Source organism: Parasteatoda tepidariorum, chromosome 8, assembly GCF_982258835.1.
Source record: "Parasteatoda tepidariorum strain Cologne lab strain chromosome 8, Ptep-v5.0, whole genome shotgun sequence".
NCBI classification, from domain to species: domain Eukaryota; kingdom Metazoa; phylum Arthropoda; class Arachnida; order Araneae; family Theridiidae; genus Parasteatoda; species Parasteatoda tepidariorum.
In genome coordinates, this window is record NC_141762.1 from 2,783,345 (window position 1) to 2,811,165 (window position 27,821).

The 27,821-nt window shown below is 28.5% G+C and overlaps 1 protein-coding gene across 4 annotated transcripts in view; it reads left to right on the top strand.

Annotated features, from left to right (window-relative positions):
- Positions 1–27,821, top strand: part of kto (mediator complex subunit kohtalo) — a 111,597-nt gene that overhangs the window by 26,499 nt on the left and 57,277 nt on the right. For all 4 annotated transcript variants that reach the window (XM_043044732.3, XM_043044730.3, XM_043044731.3 and 1 more), the window contains exons 11-22: positions 1,737–1,883; positions 3,170–3,269; positions 5,678–5,961; positions 7,319–7,445; positions 14,300–14,688; positions 16,446–16,551; positions 18,314–18,888; positions 21,308–21,471; positions 22,937–23,048; positions 24,588–24,703; positions 25,774–25,884; positions 26,973–27,114. In XM_043044732.3, coding sequence (XP_042900666.2) covers positions 1,737–1,883; positions 3,170–3,269; positions 5,678–5,961; positions 7,319–7,445; positions 14,300–14,688; positions 16,446–16,551; positions 18,314–18,888; positions 21,308–21,471; positions 22,937–23,048; positions 24,588–24,703; positions 25,774–25,884; positions 26,973–27,114 — 2,373 coding nt within the window. The remainder of the gene's footprint in view (positions 1–1,736; positions 1,884–3,169; positions 3,270–5,677; positions 5,962–7,318; positions 7,446–14,299; positions 14,689–16,445; positions 16,552–18,313; positions 18,889–21,307; positions 21,472–22,936; positions 23,049–24,587; positions 24,704–25,773; positions 25,885–26,972; positions 27,115–27,821) is intronic.

Here is a 27,821-nt window from a genome sequence, read left to right on the forward strand (position 1 = left end):
CTAAGCAATATATAAAAATGCTGTTTTTATATCATATAATTATCTGAAAATGATACTTTAAACTTTAATCGTAGAAAAATTAGAAAGAAGGGTAAGATGCATACCCAGTTAGAAAATTTACAATATTCCAATCAGGCAATGAAATTTACAAGCTCTGAATTCAGAGCATTAGTTGGTGTAAAAGTGTATCGTAATGGAAGTAAAGTATCAATGATTTTACACTTTCTAGTTTCTTATTAACAGCTTTTTTTACCTGCTAATGAGGCCACTTTTTTGAAAAATAAAATTACACCATCTTCAGAATTTCTGAATCAGTCTTTGATTGGTTTGATTACCTGTCAGGTATTTTATATTTCTGAGATTTATAGCTAATGAGTTGAAACATTTTTACTATTATTATCCAAAGTATATAGCTAGGTGATATGTTACACTAGTTAACCTTTTTTGGAAAAGGACTGCTAGAAAAAATAACCAAGTTTTTGAGCTCTACAATAAATTCCGATTTTTTTAAGTAATTTAAAAAAAAATTAAAAGACAAAGTACAGTAAATTATGTACAGTTAGAAAGTAAAAAAAAATGGACCTTTGATTGTTTTCTCTGGCTGTAAAATAGAGAGATTATTTTAATATTTACAACACATGTCTAATTTTAGCAAAAATTTAATTTTTTCCTGTAGAAAAATTATTTTTTTACCATACTATATAAACTACTTACTTCTTAAATTTTTAATGACTCCTTGAACTACTTGTCTTAAACATATTTTGTTTAAAAAAAAAATTTAAAGGCGATGGGCTTTAAATCTTTTATCTCTCTTTGGTACTTCTGCCTTTAGAAATTTTTGGTGTAATTTCTATGAAGTTTTATCATTTACAGTATCAAAATTAATTTGAATTACAATTATAAATTTTTTATACAAATAATTTAGTTTTTTAAAAAAATTTTTCTCCGACTTCTGTAAATACCGACTACCACAAATATCAGAAACTTCTATTTTCTGGACACTTTTTACAATAGAAATAAATAAATCTTTTCCTTCTTAAAAAAGGTAAGAAAATGCTTTTCTCTCTTTTTTTAATGTTTTTCCAATCCCTAAATATTTATTACGCTTCAATAAGTGCACTAAAAGAGTCATTGAAAGGTGGTTTGTGGTTAAAGAAAAAGAAAAAAAAACTTAGGTGAGGAGAATGAATTATGAAAATTAGTAAAACTGAACATTAGCAGTGTTTGAAAAGAACACCAGCATATGAGCTTAGTTTTCGTTTAAATTTTAAATGTTTTAATTAACAAAATTTTCTTAATTCTGTTCCTTGTTTTATATTATTTTTTATTAAATGGAATAATCTATTTTTCGAATATTAGGCTTTTTTTTAATGTTATTTTTATCTGGTTATCCGCCCAGCTAATATTTCACATCACATGAAGAAAAAAAGACTTCATAAAAGAGAAAGTTCAAATTTTCCTCTGTTAACTTTTATTTACTTTTGAAATATTTAGAAAACATATGAAATTGATGTTAATCATCAATGTATTTTTTTATTGAATAATATATGTTATGATGTTTGTTTACCTTAAAGACCAATTATCCTGAAAAATATATTTTCCAGACTTGTAGAAGTCCTGATGATTCGAGATAGTGGACTTTCCACTGTATTTGATTTATAAATTAAGTTTCTTATTCTTGCATTTTAAAAATTTCTCAATTATCTAGGATCTCTTTAATTAATTTCCATTTATAGATAATTACATTAGAATGCCAGAGTGCTCTGGTGTGGAACAATTTAGGGGATGGAAAAAGTTCTTCCATGATGAATGGTTCTCCTTTAGATTTACTGCCATCTGCTCCTTCCAATCTTCCAATGCCCCAGAGGCCTTTTAATGCCCAGGTAACTAGTTACGTTTATGCCTTCATTACATTTGCTATGCTTATTAAAGATGTGTCCTTTTTTTTATATACAATAGAAATTCAAACATTACGAGTTTCCATGAGACTGAGTTGGGCTGGAATTATTATATATTTACTTTAACTTTCAAATTAACTGAAACAAGTTTGAGCTTTTGGACATGAACATGCTGAACAAACTTTTAAACATCATCTGATTGAATTTTTTCTTTTTGTAATTGACACTGAAAACTTAATTAGTTCCCATTGAAGCAATGAAGAATTCAAAACGATTCGTTCCTTACATGCAGTTGTTGGACTGGTCAAATTCATGATTGTCATAATTCAAAAATAGTTGTACTGGAAAATCAAAATAATGTGATATCATATAAATCCAATTGAAATCTTGTAAAATATTTTGATGAGTTATTTAGGTAAGACAGACTGTACAACAAAAATGTCTGGTTAAAAAATTCTTTATTCAAAAAATTTAATCAATGGTTAAAAAATATTTCTGTGGAATGCTTTTTAGAGGTTTACTTACTTTTAATTTGGGTCTCATAATTTTATTTAACCTTTTGTCTTAACTCTTAGTTTTTTGGCTTTAAAATTTTTTTTCTTCTTCCCAACTCTAAAAACAGTAAAATTGATTTGAAAAACTTCTGAATTTTCTTTTCTTATGAAGAATGAGAAGAAAATCAGCATTCTAAAATGGGAAAAATATTATTCTATTAAATATCTTTATATTGGCATTAGCTGATTTCTGGAATTCATTTTTACCAGCTACAGTATACTCGCGATATCTCAAAGTTGAAGGGACACTAAAAAAATTTCGAGTTTTCGAGATTTCAAGTTATATTCATATAGAAAAACATAATCTAAAATATTACTCTGAAAAGTAGAGTCGTGAAGCATAGGAATAGCTATTATTAAATATATATATGTAATAATAGTTGACTATAAGTCTAAATGCAAAAATTATAATTTTATTTTTAAAAGTAAGACAAAAATAATTCTGCATTAAATAAAAAAGAATTGGCTTACAATAAACTCACGTTGCGATTTTTGTGAAAAAATTTAATTTCTATTTCGAAAAAAAATTTGACATAGCAAGGTTTTGAGAAGAAAGCCTTCGACATAGGAATTCAAATTAACATTAGGTGTAATGCCAAGGGGAAAAATATTTTTGTAGACATAACAAGGTTTTTGAAACACCGAGACTGTACTGTAAAATGTTTATATGTGTGCGATGACTTGCTGTTGTATCTCAAGTGTGCCACAAAATTTCAGGTGCGAGCAGAATTGCGTCAAGCTGAAGAACAGATAAGGCAAAGAGGGCGTGCTGCTGAAGTGAGATGGTCTTGTGATAAATGGCAACAAACTGCACTTGGTCTGTTTATTTTGTACTAAGTTATAAACCTGCATTTAACATAAGTTTATTCTGCTTTTATTTTTATTCTCCATTAAGTCACAGCGTCATGTGATTCTTGTCGTAATAAGGCAAATACGTGCACACTAATACCTGTGCTAAAAAGGAACAAATTGGTGCTTAGGATCTAGTTAAAAGGGTGGTCACACAAGGCTGCTAAAATTATAGGCCTCCTAATTGAAGTTTATTAAAAAAATTTTAAGATGGAATTTTTGAGTAATTATTGACATTTAATATTTTTTTTAAATATTTATATTTGGATAATATAATTTGGTTATAGTTGTAATTGTATTCTTTAGTATTTTTTTTTCTTCATATATTTGTAATGCTTTACATTTATGTTTGTAATTTATATCACATTTTCTTTCCAAATTTCTGTTTCGTTGCAGAAAATCAAAAAATTTAGCTAATAGTTTTTAGTTTGCTCAGTGTTGCTAAAACCAATAGCTTTGGCAGGAATAATGGATCGAGGTTTGACTGTACAAAAAAGACTTTTTTCAATTTTGGTTTCATTTATGGATGACAGACTGATTGTGTGCAATGAAGTTTTAATTAAAGCAAAATTAATTCAAAAGCAATCTGCTTTAAAGCTCGTTTCATTGCCTTGAAAGCCATTGCAATTTAAAATAGATGCTTGTAAGGACATGAATGAAATAAGATTTTTAAATTATATTTCATTTCGATTTTGATAGTAGAAAATTACTTATGAAGTTTTAGCTTTATTTATCCACACATGTTTTACTTATGTGGATCTCATATTCAAAATAAATATCTGATTAAGTTTTTAGGTCTGATTGAGTGTTTTCAGAGTGAACATACTTTAATTTTGATATTTTATTTTTGAATCATTATAAACAAAAAAACTAACTATTAAATTGAACTCATTAAAGAGAATATATATGAATTTTTTTATCTTAATTCTTTATTCTTTGATTTTAAGTATTTATACATACATATGTTACTCTGAATTCACTAGCCTTGCTAATTTTCTTAATCATGTTGTGCGGCCCTCTACTTTCAGATGCTACTGGGGTGACATTGTAGCTTAATTTTTATGCTTGCTGTTTTGAGCAACATTTATTTAATCTAAAGTAGGAACATAGTATATGTGAACAATTTTTAGAAGCAAATGATGACTAATTTTATATCTAAAAAGAGAAGTGTATTTAAGTGCAATTGCTATTGAATGGGTTGGCTTTTTAATCTTTATAGAATTATTTCAAGTTTAAATCACCTGTTCAATTAGTTGTTCAGGGAAAAAAAATCAACTATTTTGACGTCAGTTAACTAGAAAGCTAAAATTTTAAGAAGTTTATAAAAAAATTCTTTAAAGTTTTTGTTTTTTATAAGTTCTGATTAGAACATTGCTAAATTTCATCTTTAGTACCAGCTGGTCTTTTTCTTGTAGCGTGAGTACATTTTTTTGAAGTTGTTATGCAGTGTCATTTTTTCTAGGAAATATTTAAATGTAAAAAATTTGTGGTGTTAAATAATTAAAACAATGAGAGTTAAAATTTGAAAGCTATTTTTTATTGTTCTTTATTTTCCACTTTTCATATTTATTTATTTTTATTATTATTTTAATCAGTGATTATTTTTATGATCTTATTGCCATCAATCATTATTTTTTTATTAGTGTTGAGATTCTAACTAAACGTTTGTTTTTATTATTCAGGCAATTTTTTTTTTTGAAAAATTCTGTAACATGGAAAACCAATATTTTCTGTACTCAAGAATCGTTGATTTTTGCACATTCTTTTACTGTAATCTAATTTAATTTATAGATGGCTCCAACTAATTAGCACATTTAAAGCTCTATTCTTGGAATTTTAGTATGTTTGGTTTGTCTTTAAACATCGCATGTCTGATGTCAAGCCTCGCATGAAATATTTGTAAAGTGAAGGAAGTTATGACTTGTTAAAGGGCCATAATAGCCCAGTGGTTAAAGAATTGGACTGCTATACAGAGGGTCTGGACTTCGATCTGGAACTACACTAAGATCCACCGAGTACATGTGTTATTTGTGCTGGTACAATCTGTGGGATCAAAACTCCCGTGGTTGCTCTCTGTGCAGTATCATGGATACAGAAATCTGGTTAAAATTTCCTTCCTCTTCAGATTTGTGTCTCAATTGAGGCAGTGGTCTCGCAAAAATTGTGATGGCATGTCTTCGGATCATCCTCAGCGATGTTCTGCAGACCATAACCAATAACCCATTGTGCAGCTCTAGTGTGTAGTAAATAAAGTACCTATGACTAGTTATAATTTCAAATCCTATGAGTACTGTGCAACATTTTAAAGAAAAATAGTCTACAATAGTAAAGCTTTGGTTAAATATTAAATGTCATGAATTTTTTTATTTCTTATAGGTTCTACTATACAACAAGTTCTTAATGCACTTGATGCTCTAGACCGACATAATTTTGATAGGGTTGATAATAACAACACGCTGGATACATTATATCCCAAGGTTTTCCCCACTCCTGTCAATAAAGAAAAATGCTACGGCAACTGGAATGAAATGCTTGTACAGGACGAGGCAGTTGTACGTTTGCTCTGTGAATGGGCAGTCACAACAAAACGCTCTGGAGAACACAGGGCGCTTGCTGTCGCCAAACTTTTAGAGAAAAGACAAGCTGATTTAACAACTGAGGTACTTCATTATTAATTGATTTATTATATAATTCTCTTTTATTCTATTCATTTATAAGTTTTAAAGATAAATTTTATTGTCTTTTTTTATATCTGTTAGATTTGAAAATAAACATGCGCCACCTTGGAAGTAAAAAAAAAATTTATAAAAAGGCAACTTAAATTAATTTAAGCAACTGGTCACTTTTTCCTATTGTTTTATTACGCATTGAATTTTTCTGCACGTTGAAGTCAAGTCAGATATTCTACTAAATTTTGTCTTTTATTTATATTTTTACTGTTTATTTTATTTTATATTCTCGTAGATTAATTTCAATGTGAAATTTTTTAAGGGATATAATTATTTAATCCAAGCGATAAAATGCAGCTATTAAATGTGAGTGACCGATCGGTATGGGCCATCGACTTCTTAGGTTTGCGTAAAGAGTGGCTAAGGTATTAGAGTTCACCGAACACTGACTACTAACTGATATTTTAAATTTTCTGGGCTAGTACCTATGTAACAGTTTTTTTTTCTTCAAATTTTTAAAAGGGAATACCACTGTTTGACATATTTTTTAAAACATGTATTCAATAATAGCAGTATAAGCTAAATTTTTTATGAATGATTTAGTTTAAACGTATCAATTATGAAAACAATGACAATTATGACAATGTATAATGCAGAGTTTGTATTTATCCTCTTTTTCTCCTTTTTGATTTCCTCACTTTTGATCTTATCTGTCCTGATTTTTAGTTTTTCCTCCTGATATTCCTATTTTTTTTTTTTTTGGAGCATCTTATTTTCTATTAATACATATGCGTAGTTTAAAAAGAAATCTGTTTAAAGTATCAAAATATTTGGATTTTTGATCCAACATCTTTTTATTTTAATTGATGCTCGTAAAATCTACAAAATCGATAGTTTAAACTAGGAACTTATCTATATATGGTTTGCGCTTATGGAAATATAGACCGACACACACTTTTTGAGAATTCTGTACTTTAATGAAAAAGAAGCGTAATTTTACATTATCAAATTTTTATTGCCTTGAGTTCAGGTTTTTTTTTCCTTCAGCAAATGTAATCTCTAATCTTGTAGTGAGGAGTTTTGTAATTTCACAATTATTGATTTTTTTTCATTTGATCCAAACAACAATAAATTATCATTTTATAGAATTTTTAAATCAAAATTTAAGGCATCTACTGAATTACAAAATTTTTACGTTTCATTTGTAGAAAAAAGTTTACAGGCATATTGCCCTGCGTGTTGAGTTCAAAAGGTTATTGAAACCCTACTTTAAAGTTACCAAGCAAGTCTTAAAAGCTTTAATATTAAAATTGTTAAAAAGTATTGATAAATTAATGTTCTTTTCTAGAGATTCAATGAGACAGATGCTGCTGATGAGAAAGATTCTCAAGATTCCACGAATGTATCACCACTTGGGTTACCCATCTATCAGAATTTGCTTGTGAATTTTTTGGACACTCAAGCTCCTGTAATTGGTAAGGCAGCTCATATTCCCTTTTAAGTTTCTTCCATCATACAAGTTACCTTTTTTTCCTGCTGGATTTTTATCCACTAAGTTAAAATTTTTCTTGACAAAATGTTTTATTAACCCTTTCGACCAGACTTTTTTAGCATTAATATTTAAGAATATAAAAAGCAGTTTATATAAATGCTGACATATTAAAATAAGTATACTGTGAGTTTATAGTTTTCCATTTCCCCCGTTATTCTGGAAATCTCCTGGGGCATTATGTCCCAATCGTCTTGAATTTTGTAAAAAAATATCTATATATTGCATGGGAATTAATAATAAAAATGATATAAATGCAATGAATTATTTATTCTTTACCAGAACTTATAGAAACCAGAAGTTGCAATTATAAAATAATCAAAACAATGACTAAAATTTTGTCTTCTAATATTTTTATCACTAATGGGATGTATTGTCCCACTGATTAGTGCGATTGAGACATATTGTCCCAATAGTAAATACAATTGGGACTATATATCCTACAAAACAAAATGTGTCAAAATTTCTTAAATCTTATACTAAATAGGTACAATTATTACTTAATAAGAACAAACATGACTATTTTATACAAAATATGGCAAAAATATAGTTGGACTTACCTCAAAGCTCAGAAAATAGGTAAATTAAAACGAGATTGACTGGTGTACAGTGCAAAAAAAAAAAAAAAAAAAAAAAAACGAATCACCCTGAATAACTTTTGTTCTAATGATCGGATTTTCACGAACTGAGTGTCAATCTCAATGGTTCCAGGGGGTGACCTCAAATATGCTAATTAATTAGTGCTAACTAATAATTAAGTTACGAAATCAGGCACAAAAACGTACTTTCTCTGAATAAACATATATTTTTTTTTACATATTTGGATTCTTAACCTTCAAAATATAGGGGGTAGCCCCAGTCTCGGAAATATGGTCCCCATAGTTTGGTCAGGAGAGTGATCCAAAGTTCGTACCCCTCAATGTTAATTTAACTTTCTACGTTTTTTGTCATATTTCTAAAACTAATAAAGCAATTCAATGAAAATTGCACTCACTCATAAAACTCATTTACCCAAAGATAATTTCATGAAAAAAATAATTTTTAATAATTATTAATTATTTTTATTTAATTAAATTGAGGATGAAAAAATTTTGAATTATAAGGTATGAATTTTTTTATACCATATTAATCTACATATTTTTCAATTGAAAAATCTAAAGTTTCAACTGTTTTATTAATTAGAAGCTGAGAAAAATTAAAATTAATTATTTTTAAAAAAATAATTTGGCGACAATAAAGAAATAATTAAATGGGGCGATTAATATTAAAATGTGATAAACTTGCGAGGAACAAAACTTAATTGGAAGAAATTTGACTTCGAGGAATTTGACTTCGCGCGCGTAGCGTAAAATTTCATTTATATCTTTTTGCTAATAATCGTTTACTAATCTTTTTATTTCTTTCTAACTGTAAAATAGATGTTTCTTTTTTAGTTCTTTAATAATTTATTCGAAATTAAGTAAAGAAATTTGAATAAAACATTTTGAATAAAAAACACTTTTTTGAGCGGATGTCTAGTTTTATAAAAGCGTGCTTCTGATAGAATATGATTATACACCAGATTATGCTTATTTAATGTGATTATTATTTATTTATTTTATTTTGTTTATCAATAACTGATACAATTTCTATAATATACATACATATCCTTGATTTGGAATAATATATTTATCAATTTCTTGAATATATATTTTATAAATATCAATAAAAATATGTAGTCAGCATTTTTAATGATCTTAAAACTTTTTTACATCTTATATATCGCTTTAATCTTAAAATAAATTTGTAAATTATCTGTCTGCGCTTGTTTTGCAGAATTATTTTTCTAACTTTTAATTAAATTTTAACACAAAATCTTATTTTTTATGCAACCATGTATATTATTTTACAATAATATACTAATCAATCGTTTTAGTACTTTAATTTATGTTTTGCTTTAAAATAAAATTACTTTTTAAATTATTGCTAAGTTCTTATTGAAAGAAAACTTAGAATTATTGTCAGCTATCTGAGAATTAAATCTTGTTAAGGAATTAAAAATATTCTACTGATCACACACAATATCATTCGATGCAGAACAGCTGACTGTTTACTAAGAATACTATTGTTTTCGAAAAATGAAGATAAATTATTAATTTTCTTTTTTTTATTGTTTCTTATTTATTCGAGTAAAGAAAAGTAAATGCGTATGTGTGCGCAGCGGAAAAATACAACAGATTGTTTTGTTTTTTAAATGAACAAAAAACTATGGACATACAATTTTATTTCGACATTCAAAGTTATTCTTGTGCGCTAACCTAAAGAAAGTTACCCTTTTGTTTATAAAAGTGGAAAATATTTGCTTAAAAAGTTGTGTATATGATTTCTCAACTTTTGCACAGTTTAAAAAAATATTGCTATATCAAGAAAATGTTCGATATGCCTTGTTTTGTTAAACAACTACTAAAATAAAAAAATTATAAAAATATTCGAAAAACGTGCTATTTTTAGAATCATCATCTCAAAAATTGTTCTTTTCCTCCATTTGACTTTTTTCTACTTAATTAACTTATAATAATAGTTTTAACACACGTTTTGAAGAAATTATGAATACAAATTTCTCCTAATATTTCATAATAAAAAACAAGAATATTAATGATTCATTTATAATTGTTTCATTGAACCGGAGTAGTTAATTATTTTCGTAATAATCGTCCTTACAACTATTTAACTTAGATTCTTTGGACTAGGGGTCATTTCATGCATGTAATTCGTCTTTAAAATTTCAATATAAAATGCAAAAATTACAAAAATGAGTAAGCTGACTTTAGCTAATAATAAAAAAGGACAAAATGGTCGGCAAAAGAAGTTATCACATGAGAAGAATGTCAGAGTTACTAACTGTAACAATTGTTACTTTTGTTTAATTAGAGGTATTATAAACCTAAATTTTCCTTTCCTTTAATTTTTTAAATTATATTTTAATAAACTAAGGAAATGAGTGTGTAAATAGTATCCATTCTTTTTACTGCAAATCAAGTTTACTTAGTATCATTCGCATATCTTATGAAGTGCAAATTCTTGAGCTCCTGTGTAGGGTAGTAGGATATTTTATGCATGATCAGTAGTTTCAAGAGTAGTTTACCAGTAGTTTATATTAGTAGGTAGCTAACTTCCTTAAAAATTCTAATTCTGAAAATTGCTTGTTATTTTACAAGTGTGGCAAAGCATTGTTTAAATGTTTATTTAAATAGTTTTCACATTATCCATCAGTTTTCCTTTGAGGAATCAAAAACCATGACCCTAGTAAGCAGCCGAAAACTGAACCATTATAAATTATTACCTTTTAACTTTTTTTTTTGAATTCTCTAACCTTACTACTAAAACTCTATACGGTGCAATATTTTTTTTGGACAAATTATTGACATATTATATATTTTTTACAATTAACATACATGAACATAGTTAAAGAAATGAAGATTTGTAAAGATTTTTCAAAGAGCGCACCTCTAACAATACTTCGGAGCATCATAAAAAAATAATTTAGCACAATTTAGGAGTTAGTACATCCTCTATATACCCCCCCCCCCCGCAATTTAAAATTCGATGATAGAATTGATGAGTTTTTGTAAAAAGACACTGTTACAAACCAGCTGAAAATTTCTTGGTTAATTTATATAATTTTTTCACATGCAAATCCATTTCGAGCAAATCTGTGGCTAAAATTATGTGCGAAACAGGCAATTCATGTTTCTTTCTCTTTTGTATTTTATATATTTTTTTTCTTAAATAAATATTAATTTTCTAAAATTATTAATTGTCAGCTTCTTTAAATTATCCAGTGTAATATTACCTTGCGCTCATCCATTTTCGGGCTCATCTTTGGTTACTAACACATCAAACGCACTTCAGTACTGCAGAGTACGAACGCACTTGAATACAAAACCCCTCTATTTACGCATTATCCTCAATTTTCGCTTTTGGTTTCATATTTTGTAATCTGGCAATCTTGCTTCGAAAATATTTTAAATCATTCCTGAAAAATTTCCTGTTCATGTAAGTTCATTTGAATTCGCTACTCGCTTTATAGATTATGTTTCATTCTGTTTTTCCTTTATATTTAATTTTCTGTTTTTACGTGATATTTTTACTTATTCTATTTTATTTGTTGTAATTTTTTTGTAAAAAATTTTTGAGTGCTTCTCGTATTGTATTGATATATTTTGCTTTGGCTATATTGATACAATATTAGAAAGCACTCTTTTTTGCGGATATAATCGTGTGAGCTAATGAAAAGATTATATCTTTCAGTATTCTTTTTTATCGAAAATAAATATGGTGAATTTTATAAAATCTTGTGATTATGCATCAGAATAGCTATCTTTTTTCAGGTCCACCTTTGCTTAATCATTTCTTTTCCTTTCCTATGAAACTCGAAGTGAGGTGCAAAAGCAATTAACCCTACAACTCTTCAGAAATTTAATAATTACTTATGAAAATTTGGTTTTAATTCTAAACTATCATACAAATGACGTTTAAACAGCTTTAAAAAAATAAATAATGTCAGATAGAAAATTCAGCATCAAGATTCTAAAATCTTGGAGAATCAGAAATAATTTATTAATTGATTTAAATTTCCTTTTCAAAGGAGAATAAAAAAAAACAATATCAATCTGTTTTCTTTAACCAGAAAGCAACTCTAAAATTTTTTTTGGTTGCTTCGCAACGAGAAGCACAATGTTTTCCCGTCTTGTCATTTATTCAGTTTCTCTATGGTTGTTATCAGTTATTTCCCCTTCTATGGGGAGGTAATTTGGCATATTTTTAAACTTTCGCCATATATATAAATCTTTATTACAATCCAATTTACGACCCAATTTTTTCGAAATTTTGTCTACCCCCTCCCCTATTTTAAGTGTCAGGATTCCAAATATGTAAAAAGAAAATATGTTTATTCAGAGAAAGTACGTTTTTGTGTCTGATTGCGTAACTTAATTAATAATTAGCATATTTGAGGTCACCCCCTGGAACCATTAAGATTGACACTTAGTTCATGAAAATCCGATCATTAGAACGAAAGTTATTCAGGGTGATTCGGTTTTTTTTTGCGGACTCTACATGCACACACAAGTCCGCTAATTTGAATATGAGAGTTTCTAAATTCCTTTAGTCATATTTTAATTCCCTTAATACTTAAAGAACCCTAAAAATATAAAAAACCATGCCAAATTGGGATCTGTTTATCCAATATGGAATGAAGTTGAGACGTATATATCGCATTCGAGTCGAAAGGTTAATTGATGGTTTTAAAAATTTGACGCCTTTAACAGTAGTTTTGTGATTAGCTTTATTTAGTTTTATTGAAGTTTCAGAGTACAAATTTTTTTTTCTTCACAAATTTAAAACTAAGTCTTGAAAAGGGTAATTTTAATGTATAAGTTATTCATTATATTTCACTAGCTTTCAAAATGCTTTCCAATTGAAATTCTTCTGTATGTTTAAAAGTTACTTTTGTGTGATGTACAGTATTTATGCTCAGGGCATTGTATATTTTATTAAAATAAGTTTTTTTCTAGATCCAAGCATTTCAAAGATCACTTTTTTTGTATTATTACTAATTGTTGAATGAGTTTGTGATTTCATTTTGCCTGGAGTAAGGGGACCCATACCTCTACTGCAGGAAAAGGGGTGCACATTAGGGTTTGAAAAATCAGAAAATTTTTACATGTCCTTCAGGGCTTGTAAAAATTACAACCCAAAATACATACCCAAGGGAAACTTTTACAAACATCTATTTAATTTGCATCTCCAGGCTTTGCTAATTCTTAGGCTTTTGGCCTGAGTCTCGGGCTTATGTGGCTAATCTCAGAGTATTTTCTCAAACTTTTTTCCTTATAAGTGTATGAAATAGCACACTTTGTCTGTACACTCTTTGCATACAATTCAACACTCTTTCCTCCAGATCAGCTATTTTGTAGTTCGAGTGTATTTGATTGTTTCCTTATGAGAAACTTTTTAAAAAAATTTGAAATGTCTGAAGAACAAAAATAAAAAAGTATGGCTCACTTTTAACAAAGCATGTATTGATGATTTCTTATTAAAAACTGATATCCTGATTAATGTAGAAATTAATTTGTGTACTATTTCATTCGTTTCTTTTTTGAACACAAAGTTTTTTTTTATAATTTGTCTTAGCTAGTAGAAGGTTTAAAAAAGAATGACAAAGCTCGTTTCTTGATGAGAACAGGGGTTTCCAACTCACATGAGGCGGGGGGCCGCAATTAAAAACACCAGTCAAATGGCAGGCCGCAACTTCATCAAAATTTTATATAGGACTCTTTTATGTTTGAAGGAACATTAAATATTACTGTCAGATTTTTATCAAGTTGTACAAAACAAAAGTATCGAATTACAAATTAAAATAAGAGATATTAGATTTTTAAAAATATTGAATTGCATATTAAAAAATTCTGTCTATAATAACTTTAATGTGCACCTATGTACTGAACAATTAATGTACAACAGATATCAAATTGTTAAGATATAAAATGACTGCTAAAGATATTAAATTACAACTAATATATTTTAGTTTGCGAGCCACAAAAAAAGGCTTCACGGGCCGGCTGTGACCCGCGGGCTGCCAGTTGGTAACCACTGTTCTAGAAGCTTAGTTTTGAGCTTAATAGTAATTAATAGGGTTTTTTGCTTATTTTTTTATTTAAATACTTATTAATTTATATTTTATGCTATAACTTATAGTATTATGACTTACACAACTTTATTTTAACTCTTATTAATTAGATGAGCGATCCACTTCTGATAACAAAAGTGCCTTTGCCAATCTTGTTTTGCTGTTTGCTGAACTTATTAGGTCTGATGTCTTTTCGCACGATGCGTACATGTGCACGCTGATCTCTCGGGGGAGCTTCAACAACACAGCAGCTGGGACACAGATTGGATCAGGGTGCATACCGCATTCCAACAAATCCATGTCTACTCCTGAACCATCACTGATGGGTTTTATGCCTGATCCCTCAAGGGGTCTGTCACCAGGTCCTGGAAGTGCTGGTTGCATGGGCATCTCTGGGATGTCAGGATTGGGGATTCCCTCCATTGGAGACAGCAGGCAGGCAGAATCTCTACCCATGTTCGAACCACCCGACAACCGACCTGCATCTGTTAAGCATGATGTAAGAATAATTTTTTTCAAATTAGAATTTGCTTATTTTAATCGAATATTCTGTAAATTATTTGAAATATGTATTTTAGAATTATAACTTAACGAGGAAAACCTTAATGTAAAGCATGATATCTATGTACATGTTTCTCTTACATGGCAACAAAAAACGTTTTCATTTCTTTTTCGGGTTGGCAACAAAGAATTGAAATATCAAGCATGTGAGCTGTTATAAGCATGAGAGTTGAAACATACATAATTACAAATTTCTGAATGAAAACTCTTTTTCTTGCCTGGAAGAAATTGCAAAGAAATGAAAGGTTGAAAGTGAATAGTTCATATTAACAAGCAAAGTGTTCTATGTCATGTTCTAGCTATATTTACGCAGGATCAGCAATAATTTTATTGTCATTTATTATAAAGTTAATTTTAGTAGTTCTTTTATGATTTTTAAGTATAATAAAAAAAATGTACTTGAAGAGTGGAGGAACTTGTTGACAGAAACTGTATATAAATGCTTAGGAGATGTTGAAGAACATGATATTGGTTCTATGACCTTTATATGTAGTTTCTGTGCTGCTCACTTTTGATCAAAAGAAACTTCTGGAAAGTTAACTAAATGTTGCCATTTTGGCAAAATCAATTGTTTTTTGAAAGTATAATTATTATTTTGTTTCTTTTTACTATTGTATGTCATTTATTTCAATTTAAAAATTTTCATTTCAATAACTTGTTATTAACTAAAAATTTTAATTTTTTAAAGAGGAATTAATTTTGAAGATTTATATAATTGATTTCAGTTATTGAGATTTTACTTTAGAACACATTTCAAATGGGTTTAACTTAGTAGCATTAGCAAGAGAAACGAGCATGGTTTGTATATAAGATTGCACAGCAATCTTTGGGGATTGAGGAGCATCAGCATAGTTTTTATTTAATGAAATGGTATCTGAGTGATACATACAGGATAGACAGTAAAATCGAAAATTTGTACCATTCTGGATAAATCGGGTAAATGTCAAGGAATAATTAAAATACCTAAAAAATCACCTAGAATAATTAATTTGAGATAAGGTGTACCTAAAAGTGCAATATTTTATTTCCTAAAAAAATTGATAAAATCACGTTTAGAAAAATTAGAGAATTTTTTTTCTGAATATTTATGGCTATCTTTATATAGATCTGTTATAGTGTTCTTTAATTTTTTTTTCACACTCCTTTTTCAAAATTTTCTTATATTACTGCTAATCTTACTATATTTTATACAAGTCCTCAACGCATGATTGCTTAATGATTACTGCATGAATGTTTTAAATTGGAGAATGTATGTTTTTTCAAGTTTAAGAATAAGTATTATGTTGGGCAGGAATTTATTATGTGAATTTGCTTTAAAAAATGGTTGTTCTAATAATTTTTAAGGTCATAGTGTGCATCCCATAAAGAAAAAAATAAAGGATATAAGTTAAAAAATGATTGTGAAAAGGCTTAACTTTGTTGCTCTGTTTCTATTCAGAAATAGATTCCTATTTCTATTATTTAGACCTCTCTGTAGATTATTGAAACTTATATTCCTCTATTTATTCTTTATAACTCTCATGCAATAGTAAAGTATTATTTTGATTGTTTTAAGCACAATCTTTGTTAGAGTTAAGTACAACAACTGATTTCTGATTTAGTTTATTTGAATTGTTAAGTTAAACTATTGTTTCACCCTATTGTGTTGATCAAATAAATGAACATTTTAATTGTTAAAAACAATGCTATATGCAGGCTTCTTGGGAGGAGATGGATACAGATGAGGCTAGGATTGATGCTGATTTAGGGAAACTTCTTCAACATATCAAAGAAGGCCAACAAAATATGAATGATCAACCTGGTAATATTTTTCTCTTTTTACTTTAAGTATGCATTATAACTTGCTTGACCATACAATGGACTGTTATAATTGTTGTAAGATTATTGATTGCAAAAAATATCCAATATAGAAATCAAAAGAGCAGGATATAGGATAATTAGGCTGGTAAACAAATTCACAATTTTCTTTTAACTTTATTCAAAATTGTTAACAAAGGAGATTGGCTAGTTACAACCACTCTCATCAAAATCCTTTAAGCATCTGACTATACCGCTACACTGTTACGTTTAAAGAAAGAGAGGATGATGCAACATCCTCCCCCCCCTTTTTGACGAAAACTTAGAAGAAAAAAAATAGTCAAAAGTTACTTAAGTCCCAGCCGGTTTGGCTTTTTTATCTTACGTCCATACTTGGACACTCTGTCACTCATGAGTGGGAGGAGAGGCACTTGAGCACGATCACTGGTTGCCAAAGGAACAGTAGTCTCTAGGTCTGGATCTGCGGAACATTCGCTATCAGGAGCTACTGATGGTTCACTACCAGAAGATGGTGTTGTTTCCAAGATGGAATCTTCTGGAACTTCTAAGGAATAGATTCTACCAACAGGTCTGATTAGTATGTTGTTATTACAGCGGAGCTTAAGAGTATGAATTTTCCCACCTTTTCCGGGTATTAGCTCCAATATTTTACCTAAGGGCCAATTCAAACGTTTTTTGTTGTCATTACCAATTAAGACAATTTCTCCAACAGCAAAATTTCTAGTGGCTCCTTCGGGGCGTCTTTGGATCAATTGACTTAAATATTCTTTTCGAAAACAAGATCTTAGATCAGGAATAAGTTTACGACGATGTCTTATTCTTTTTTGAAACTTCGAAAAGTCATTTAGATCTAAATCAGTTACGTCAAAGGATGAATTAGTGGCCAAAAACATAGCAGGGGTCAGTGGTTTCAAATCTGATGTGTCTTCGGACACATATGTCAAGGGTCTATTGTTGATAATCGATTCACAATCACACAGAATGGTGAACAGTTCTTCATAATTGAGCACTGACCTGCCCAGTGTACGCCTTAGTAGATCTTTTATTACAAGAATAAGTCTTTTTCACTAACCACCATGCGGAGGTTGGAAGGAAGTTTCATATAAATGAACATCATACAAAATGAGCATACTTTATATTATAATCATCTTCACTTTTTGTAGTAAATAAAAATGTCTCCAATTTTGATATAATATTGCATACTTAAATGACAGAAAAGTGTTTTTTCTTGCCAAAAAAAAAAAAAAAAAATTATTGTAATATCGAAAGAATTATAATTTTTAGGTTGTTATAAAGAGACCATTTTTGTATCTTCAATATCAGCACTTTGTTGGTGACTTGGAAAGTTGTGGTAATCTCAGACTTCTCTTAAGTTGCAACACTCATGACGTTACATTGAGCTTTTACTCTATTTCTTTATTTCATATTTTAACTTTATATTTTTATTTAAAATTTTCTAGTTTTGCAATTTATTTATTATTACATTTTTATACTACTAAGTGGGATAAGTGTGTTACATTAAAAAAAAAAAAAAAAAAACTCCTGCTATAACTTTATAGAAATATTCCATTTATTTTATATTTTAAAGCCAGTTGTTTAATGCAATTTTTTTAAAAAAATTGCATTAAATTAGCATGTTATGTTAGACCATGTCTAACATAACATGTTAAAAGATTTTACATGTTTATGTTTGCCTGGGACAATTTTCTCTCCTTTTCTCAATTTTATTCATTTATTTTTGTAAGATTCTGTTGGCTCTGACAAAGATGAGTCCACCCCTCTGAATGCATCAACACCCCTTGGTCACCCACCCCTTGTATCATGCTGCACACCTGGCACACCCTCCAACAATGCATCCTCCAGTACCATGAGCAACACCGCCAGGCACCTTCTCTACACCACTCATTTCCCCCTTTCCCAAGAGGATGCTGCAATCCACGACTGCAACCAGCGCCACATTCTTCTCTTTGGTGTTGGAAAAATTCGTGATGAAGCGAAACACACCACAAAAAAGATCACGAAAGAGATTATGAAGCTCTTTAGCAAGAAAACTTGTATGGATATCATGGATGGTGCGAGAGTGAAGAAAAATGCAAAGGATGGTTTTAATTTCGAAGCAGCCATGAATCGTTTTCAGAGCTTGTCTTATTTTGACCAGCATGTTGTGACAAACACGTGTGCAGCCTCTGTCACTGAAATGCTGAGTTCATTCTCTACTGGGAACTCAAATTATCTTCCCTTAGTGGAGTACATTGCTTATTTGTTTGAATTGATGGAACACGCTTTGAACATTCATGGACTGATAGAATTTTGCATACAGGTTAGAATTTCTTACTCTTGTCACATTTTTTTAATGTCAAGTTGAATATCTTTCTTTCTTTTTTTTTCTTTGAAGATGCGGCATTTCCTGTTTTAAAATTAAAAGATTGTTTTTGGAAAATAGGTTGGACATAACCAAATTAATTATAATCAAATCTGATACTAATAAAATTTCTAGATAATTAAATGTTTAACTAAGCTGAAAAATGAAATATTATTCACTGCAGAAAATAAGATTTCCCCTTTTTAATTTGAATCTCAAAATTTACATAAAAGTAGCAAAGTAAAAAGTTAAAAAAAAAAACAATATAATGTACCCGGACATTTTAACTAAGCTAGAATTTTGTTCATAGAAAAACTGATTGTTTTTATATATCATTTAACAAGTTATACTATTAAGCCCTTTTAGGTATTCTGTTTTGCACTTTAATTTTTTTAAATTTTTTATGGCTTTTTAATCAAGTAATTATATTAAATATGGATATGCTATAGTTTGCCTAACATTTAACCTCATTAAAATTATTTAGGGCTGGGTTTCATGAATTTTTCCATGTTGTAGCACTTAAATTTAAGATTAACATTACATGATTAAAATTGTATGATTAAGAATAAAATTGTATGATTACGATTAATAGTATAAGATTAAGATTGCAAAAATTTAAAATTGTCTCACCAAACCTTATTCATGTAACATTTATCTTCTGTATAATATTATTATATATAATGTACATTTTACATAAATAAGATTATGAAACATAAGCTATGGAAGGGTAAATTTATACATCTCATACTTAAAATCCACTGTTAATAAGAATGTATTATCTTAATAATGTGAGAGAAAATATAAATAAAGAAAAGTTACCATCCACTATAAATTATTATGAATTCATTTAATGTGATGCTCAGACCTGTATAATTTCCACAAACGCCATTGCCAAAAGATTTGTCACCATCTAGAAAATGTTTTTACATTTTTTCCTGTTACTAAAAAAAAATCTTTTTCGAATTCCTCAGGAAAAAGATTTTGACGCTTTTTCCTTCCAATGCCAATGCGATTTAAAATTACATTCATGTGATTTTAAATGGCACTTCATTTGAAATCAAATATTGAGATTCTTATTCACACGATTTTAAAATTTAATGTCTAGATTCCTATTTGCTTGATTTTAAAATTACACATGGAGATTCATATTCACAAAATTTAAATAAATATATCAAATCTCGCATCGATGATAACATTTTGTTAACAAATACTTCCTAGATGCACTTTTTTCTTGCTCAAATTTTATATATTATTTTAATTATTTAAAAAGTATTTTTGCACATGACATATTTGGATTTCTATTTTTTTTAATTTTTTCCCAAATTTATAATTTTTTTATGAATTAATACAGAATTTTATAGAAAGTTTTTTTAAAAAAGAAATCTGTGATTTTCAACCAAATTTCACCAAGCTGAGGTAGCGGCAAAAAAGTTGAAACTGGTTACAAGAGTTAGTCAATGCTTGCAGAAAGTTTTGTAATTGAAATTTTGTGTTCACGGAAAGTTTTTCATTTTATCTAAGTCTGGTGATACTTGCTACTCATACATATAACTTTTCAAAGTGTGAAAATAACATTTGGTGTAGCCAGCCGCATTTTTGTATTTGGGTGATATTTGCTATTTAGATGAAAACCAAACCTTGCATAGATATAATTTAGCAAATGAAATGAGAAGCTTTTTTAGAAAGTGAAACAAAAAACCATCAGCTTTTTCAGGATGTTCACCTTATATTGAATCCAAATTTTATACTACTCTTGTCTTACCATTAAAAGTGATGCTTAATATGTATCCAAAACTGTAAACCTATAAAAGGATTTATTGTAGTCTTGAAGATATTGGGACCTCATGGCAGCCCTTGTGTCACTTTACAGCACCTAAACAAGACTCGTAATTAATGGCGGTCCGAGACCACTAAAATTTGACTATCATAAAATAATTATTAGTGATCCCATGGACCAACAATCGATATAAGGGAACAATGTACTATTTTGGTTTTTGGTTTTGTTCTGCGTTTTTATCTAGAATAGCATAATTCATCATTATTTAAATAATACAGATTTTCTGCATTGTTACTTTCCATTCAAAATGATGTATTAACTTTTTTTTAAAATATAGACATGTAAACCCTCATGTGAAAATGTGTACTGGTAATGTGTGCACTGGTGTAATGATAATATCCTTTAGCTACTGTTCCTTCAAACTAGCTACTAATTTCTACCCTTGATTAAAATACAACAACACACACTTTTAAGAATCCCTGTATCAGTCTGTTGTAATAAAACCCTGTATAAGTAAAATTGATTGTTTCAAAGAGTTCCACCTCAAATTGTTGACTTTAGTTCAATTCAAAAAAATAAAAAATGTGTCTCTTAACATAGCTCTTGAAGGAATTAGTAGATGTTGAAGCGCAACTGTCTCAAAAGTCATCTTCATTGGCTGGAAGCTATGCCACATCAGTGGGGCTGAGTATTGTGGGAGTGCTATACACATATCATTGTTGTCTCCTTATCTCCCAGGAAGAAACACTTGCAGTCTTTGAAGGGTAGGCCTTCCTTTACCCTCTTGCAATTTTGCCTTTAGAAAGTTACATTTTGACCTGAATTCTTTTTTTAACCAAATCAATATTTCATGCTACTTTAATTAATGATCTTTCTTAGTTTTAATTTAGTTGAATTGATATCTCTAGATTAAAAGCTCTCAATTAATTGAAGGACTGGCTGAAATTTGACAGTTGATATTTTACTACTTGGACGATTCATAAAGTGATTCTTAATATTTTAGTGTAAAATTCCGATTTCTATCCTTTCCTGTTATTAAAAATATATGTTCTAAGGATTGATGTACATGTATTTTTTACCTTATTTTAGCCCAAAAAATACGTATCTAAATCTGAAAACTGAAAATCTAAATATAATATATCAATTTTGATATATCTAATTATATCATAATCTAAAACTGAAAATTTTTCTCTCTTCTAATTTTGCAAAAAGGAACTAAATATTACACAAAACTTAATATATACCCAGGTCATGAAAATTCTTAAGTAAACCTTCCTTTGACCTATTGTTAAATTAAATTGATAGGATAATAAAATCTAGAATCGGTAGCTGAGAAATTTGACTTTAATAAAATACCATAAAAATATTACATCTTACTAAACTTTTTTACTTTGCTATTAATGTAATCAATAATAGTTTTTATTTTTAACTCAAGATATACTGACTACAATACAGTGTAGATCTAGTTAGTTCTTATTTAATTCATAGTGCAAAATATTCCAGTTGATGTCAATTTTTCATCAAGTGTATCAAATTTTTAATGCAAAGTCTTCGTATAAACCACCTGATATGTATGCATTACCCTAAAATAATGGAACAGACAATTTCAGTTTTTGGCATTTTTTCAGTTTTCTCAAGAAATACCTGGTTTATTATTTTATAACTTTAGCGGGGTTTAGAGCATGCAATTTCTCATACTTATGATGAATAAAGTTAAAAGATTTCAGAGCTTTGAGATTGAGAAACTGGTAATAAATTTCAAACAAAAAAGAGTGTTTTTGCCAGAAAAAATAGCAATATGCTTTTAACCATATTGATCACTTTGATTATTATGTTCAATGATTGCATAAAATTTCATAAGCATTGTTTTATTGGACGTGGCCTAGCTTTAATATTCAGTTATTGCATATAATAAAGAAAGTAATTGATACAAGTTACAAGCTCATTGCTATATATTTTGGCATAGTGTATTCAAAACTTTTTTTTGTTTTGTTTATAGTTTACTGCCAGTCCCCTTCAAATCATTGAAGGCTTTAAACCTTATTGATAAGTATGAGAAATCGCATGTGCACAAACATCCTTAAATTTGTAAATTTATAAATATTTTTTGAGAAAATTGAAAGAATGAGTGAAAACTGAAAGTTTCTCTTCCATTATGGTTGGGTAGTGCATATTATGAAATCTAAAGTAAATAAAATTTTGATAAATGAAAGCTTATTATTATTGTAGGCTTTCAAAAATAGTGAAGCACATAAATACTCCTACAGACTGCAGTTCTTCTGCTGAGAGATGCATCCTATCCTATTTGTTTGATTTGTGTTCTTCCTGCAATTATCTTAAGGTATATTTTTTCCCCTTTGCTCTAAAATTGAATGATGTAATTTTTTTCTAATGAAACATAACTTTAACATTTAAAAACATATAAACTTTCTCTATAGTTAAATAATTTATAGACCATTTAAAAAAATAAGGTAAGTGTTTGTATTTTTAATCTTAATTAATTTTAGTAGCATTTTAAATAATATCTGTAGTTATAGGGACTTGATTAAACGTTTAAGGGTCATGGTCGAAAAAGTTGTCCAAATGTTGAAGTCATTGTCCAAATGTTTAAGGGTCATTGTCTTTGCTTAATTTATTTTCTTGTGATATTTTTTTCCTTTTTTCTAACTTTATTAATTATTCTTATTTTATTATAAGTCTTTAGTCAGATGTTTGTCTTTTTTTTTAGGAAATTTTCTAATGTAACCATTTTAGTTTTTCTTTTTTGGCTGAGCTTAAGATTCATATATATATATTTTTTTTGTTGGCAATTTTACGTTTATTTCAAACATTATTACAATACTTCAAATCATTTTGGTTTTCTTTACTTTCGCATCTGGCAAGTCTCGAAAATGGATTCCTATTTTTGAATTGACTGTTATTTCATATTTATTTTTGTTACGAATGAAGTTTTCAATTGGGAAATATCTTCAGCTTCTTGGGATTATTTATTTAATTCATAATTTTTATTTGTGGTTGATTATTTTCATGTTGTTGAGTACCAATTTTACTTTTAGACTAGTTCAATAGTTTTAAAATGGAAAAATATGGAATTACTGTATTTTGTTGAATTAAAGTTTAAATATTTATTTCATTTAAGGTATTCTCTCTCTCTTTTATTTATTTATTTTTTAATTTTTTTTACTATTGAGTAATCTTTGTACTTTATTAATTAAAAGGAAAGAAATGGAGTTGTGAAATAATTTTAGCAAGAGATATGCATTTAAGCCTATCAATAAAGCCTTTTTTTCCTATTAGTTTCAACCAGAGAGCAGTTGAATGTTTAGACCTCCTAATGTTAATATCTCTTTCCATGTGTTCCACCATTCTCGAAACCTTTTTTTAAGGAATCAAACCATTTTTATGCATAAGCATAAATTTTATTTACTCGAAGATAACTCCATGTTAAAAATAATATCTAATAGTTTTTTATTCATTTTTATTATTTAATTTAATAAATGCCAAAAAAATTTTACACATTTTTATAGTTTTTTATAGTTTGTAATTTTAATTAATAGGATACTAAATTTGAGGGAAATATATGAAATAGCTCTTAAAAGTTTTTTACAGACATGACTTTTTTTACAGAAACTATTTAACTAATTTCATTCAAATAGTTTTTTTTAAATTTTTTATTTGAATTATTAATTTTTATTATTTTATCTAAATAGTGTGGAACACATTTTGAATTGTAAGGAATAAAACTTTTAACATTAAACTACATGATTTTAATTGACAATTATAATAAATTATTTGTAAAAGAGTTTTTTTTTTCGTTAGCATGAGTGGTTAAACTCATTTTTTTAAAAGACTAATTAATGATTTCATTTTATTTTTGTAGTCTCGTCATCAAGAGCAGTTTTCTAATATGTATCCCAAGGCAAAAAACGTGATGTACGGTATGGTGCCACCTGCATGGAATACTAAGTTCATGATTGAATATCTTACAGAACCTAGGTAATTTTTCTAATCCTAGGATTCTAAGTAATTTAACTAGTTACTTGTTTTATTATTTTGTTACTTGTTTTATTTAACAGTTACTTGTTTTATTATTTTATTTAGAATTTCCTTCGCTTTTGCTGTAGTATCTTGCCATGAATTAGAATAAAAATTAAGAAAAAGAAATTTGAAAATTAAGAAAAAGTTTGATTTATCCATTTCTTGATAGCCCATTATTTGCTTTCTAGTTTGTAACAAAACTAAGCACTATCATTGTATTATTTTTACAATTTAGTGATAAATTCATACTTTCACCTAGTCTTATTGCATTTATTAAATTTGAAGTACTTTTATCATTTTATTTCTTGCAGTGTACAAAATAAAAAAGATATCTTCCTGAATAACTTTTGTTCTAATGATCAAATTTTAATTGTCAATCATTGTATCTAAAAGAGTCGACCTTAAATATGCTAATTAAATGGTACTAACCAGGGACTGCAGAAACAGGAGAGCAGAGGGGGCTTTTGCCCCCCTCACATTTTATAATTGAACTGACACCGGCCCATTTAAATTACAATTTTTCACACAATATTTCTGTGTAATTAAATTTAAAATTTAAAAAAAATAATTTTTTTGTCAGAATTCTAAAAGTAATGTCTATTTTCAAGTGACCTTTAACATTTCCTTGGTGAAAACTACTACAAATCATCCCCTAGTCTCCCCCCCCCATAAGAAATATATGTCCCTATTGCTACTGCTCTAATGGGGTAAATTCTTGATTTCAATGTCACAGCGAACAGAATAAAAAAAAATATATATTAAATGAGAGATTTTCAACCAATGAATTCTACATTCCTTTTCATTTAAATTAAATTTTGTTACCTTAATTTGCTATTTAAAGTAGTTTCACAATATAGAGAACTACATATCCTAGTTTGAAAAAAAATTTTAAATAAGTTTTTTAAAACTATTTAAATTATGAAAGTATTAATAGTTTTCAGCGTAATAATATCAATTACTTTTTTGTATTAATGTATCAAAATTAGACGTTGGAATGTATTAAAATATATTCAAAATGTATGTTTTAGATTGAAATTAGAGATACAGTATTTGAAACAACTGAATGATCAACAGATTTTACGCTACAGCTTTGTTTGCAATGCTATTCACTGTGTTTCAGTGTGTAAAGACCCTGATAGGTGAGTTTTGTAATTGCTTTCATCGTTTTGTACTTTCAATGCTAAATTCAAGTAAAAAAAATTATTTTTTGTATGTGATGATATTGTTTGTGCAGTACATATATAATGTACTAAAAAATACAAACTTGAACCAATGGGTTTTAAATGATTTTCAAAAAGAGCCAAAACCGAAATGTATGTTATTCACCTTTTGCATGCAGTATTATGAATCATACATTATGGTTCTTTATTATTAAGTTGTTGTGAAAAATTTCTGCATGAAGAATTTGCTCAGAAAATCTAGATGAGTTGGTATCCCTTAACCTGTGATGCGAATTGTTCTAAGGAATGGGTACATCAGATGCAATTTTTTAAAAATTTTATTGAAGAAAGTTTTTATAAACTGATAAACTAAGCAAATCACAAATAAAAAATTAACATTATAAATAAAATATATTTTTCTAAAAACTTCAATAGTATGTGTTTTCACTTTATACGAAAGGACTTGAGCCATATTTAAACTTGTCTATAAACAAGAATCAAAATGTAGAAGTAAAATATGCAGGTGCAGTGTAAATATAGTTAGGACAGAACGTTTACCGTTCAACAAGGTGAACTGGGTTTAAATGTCAGCTAAAGGCTGGTCGATTCGAATTTTGTACTTGGCTCGCACCGACCACAGTGCTGATGCAAGATATCCCCAGTGGTAGGCAGAACATGGGTTAGAGTACCTTTGCTGTCAGGCTAACCGTGGAAGGTTTTCATGGTTTTCCGCTTCATGTAACGCAGATGCAGGTTAGTTCCATCATAGAAATCCTCCACGGAGTTCTCTCAATACTAGTACTATCCAGGAGTTTCCTTGTCTTCTGGATTGGTTTCAAAGTTACAACACTACAGAGAGGAACATTGGTAGTCGTAAACCCAAAATTGGGTCGGCTGTTCAATGGCTGTTATAAAATAAAATCATTAAGCTGAAATTACTATTTTTAATACTCATGTAAAATCACAAGGGAACACAAGTATGTCCCCTCATGTGATAAATCAATGTACCTTCTCATACTGAATTAATTATCATACATTAATTTTGATTTTCTTTTTTTCATCTGAAGGTTGAATGAAATAGCTATCTTTTGTGCTGAAGTTACTGCAAAATGCTATCATTTGAGTTCTGAATGGATAGCTGCCCTCAAGGCTCTTTGCTGGTCTTCCAATCATACAATTGGATTTTTAGAGCTAGTAACGGAAGTTAATGTAAGTTACATATTTATAATTTTAACATTTGATTTATTAATTTGCTTGTCACCATTTAAAAATCTTGTATAAAATGTTCTAGTTTTTTTAAAAAATTTAATTTGATATAATCACAAATTTCATTAGTTTTTTTTTTTTTTCAATCTTATATTTAGTTTATGAGCTCATAAAAAAGCCTTATAAGTACTAGTAATCTAATATTTTTTACTATGAAGGAAAAACTTTTTTATAAAATAGTATAGTGAACAATGTTTTCTCCTAAAGTGTTGCAGTTAGTATGCAATCTAACTTGTTCATATCAAGTACAAAGTGACCTCAAAATTTACTTGTTACAACAGAGTGCTTGTACAAAAAACAGGTTTATGAAGAAAAAAATTCATAAAAGTTCATTAACACTTATTAAATTAGAATTATAGTAGATTAAACCAAGAAACTACATGAATAAAGCATAAATTAAAGTATATAAATGGACATACTATAGTTTCAGTTCTATGAACAAGAACCTTCCTCATTGTCTAAAGGTCAGATGAGGATATAAAAGTAAAGAGATAAACACATGTAAAGTGGTTTAACACATAGGGACAGAGTAGCAAGTTTAAACCAGGAAATAAGGGAGAGATAAGAAGCAGGTGTGAGAGAATATGGCAAGAATTCAAGCGTGCAGCAGATTAAATTAAAGTTTTCCAAATATTGAGAATGGTAAAATA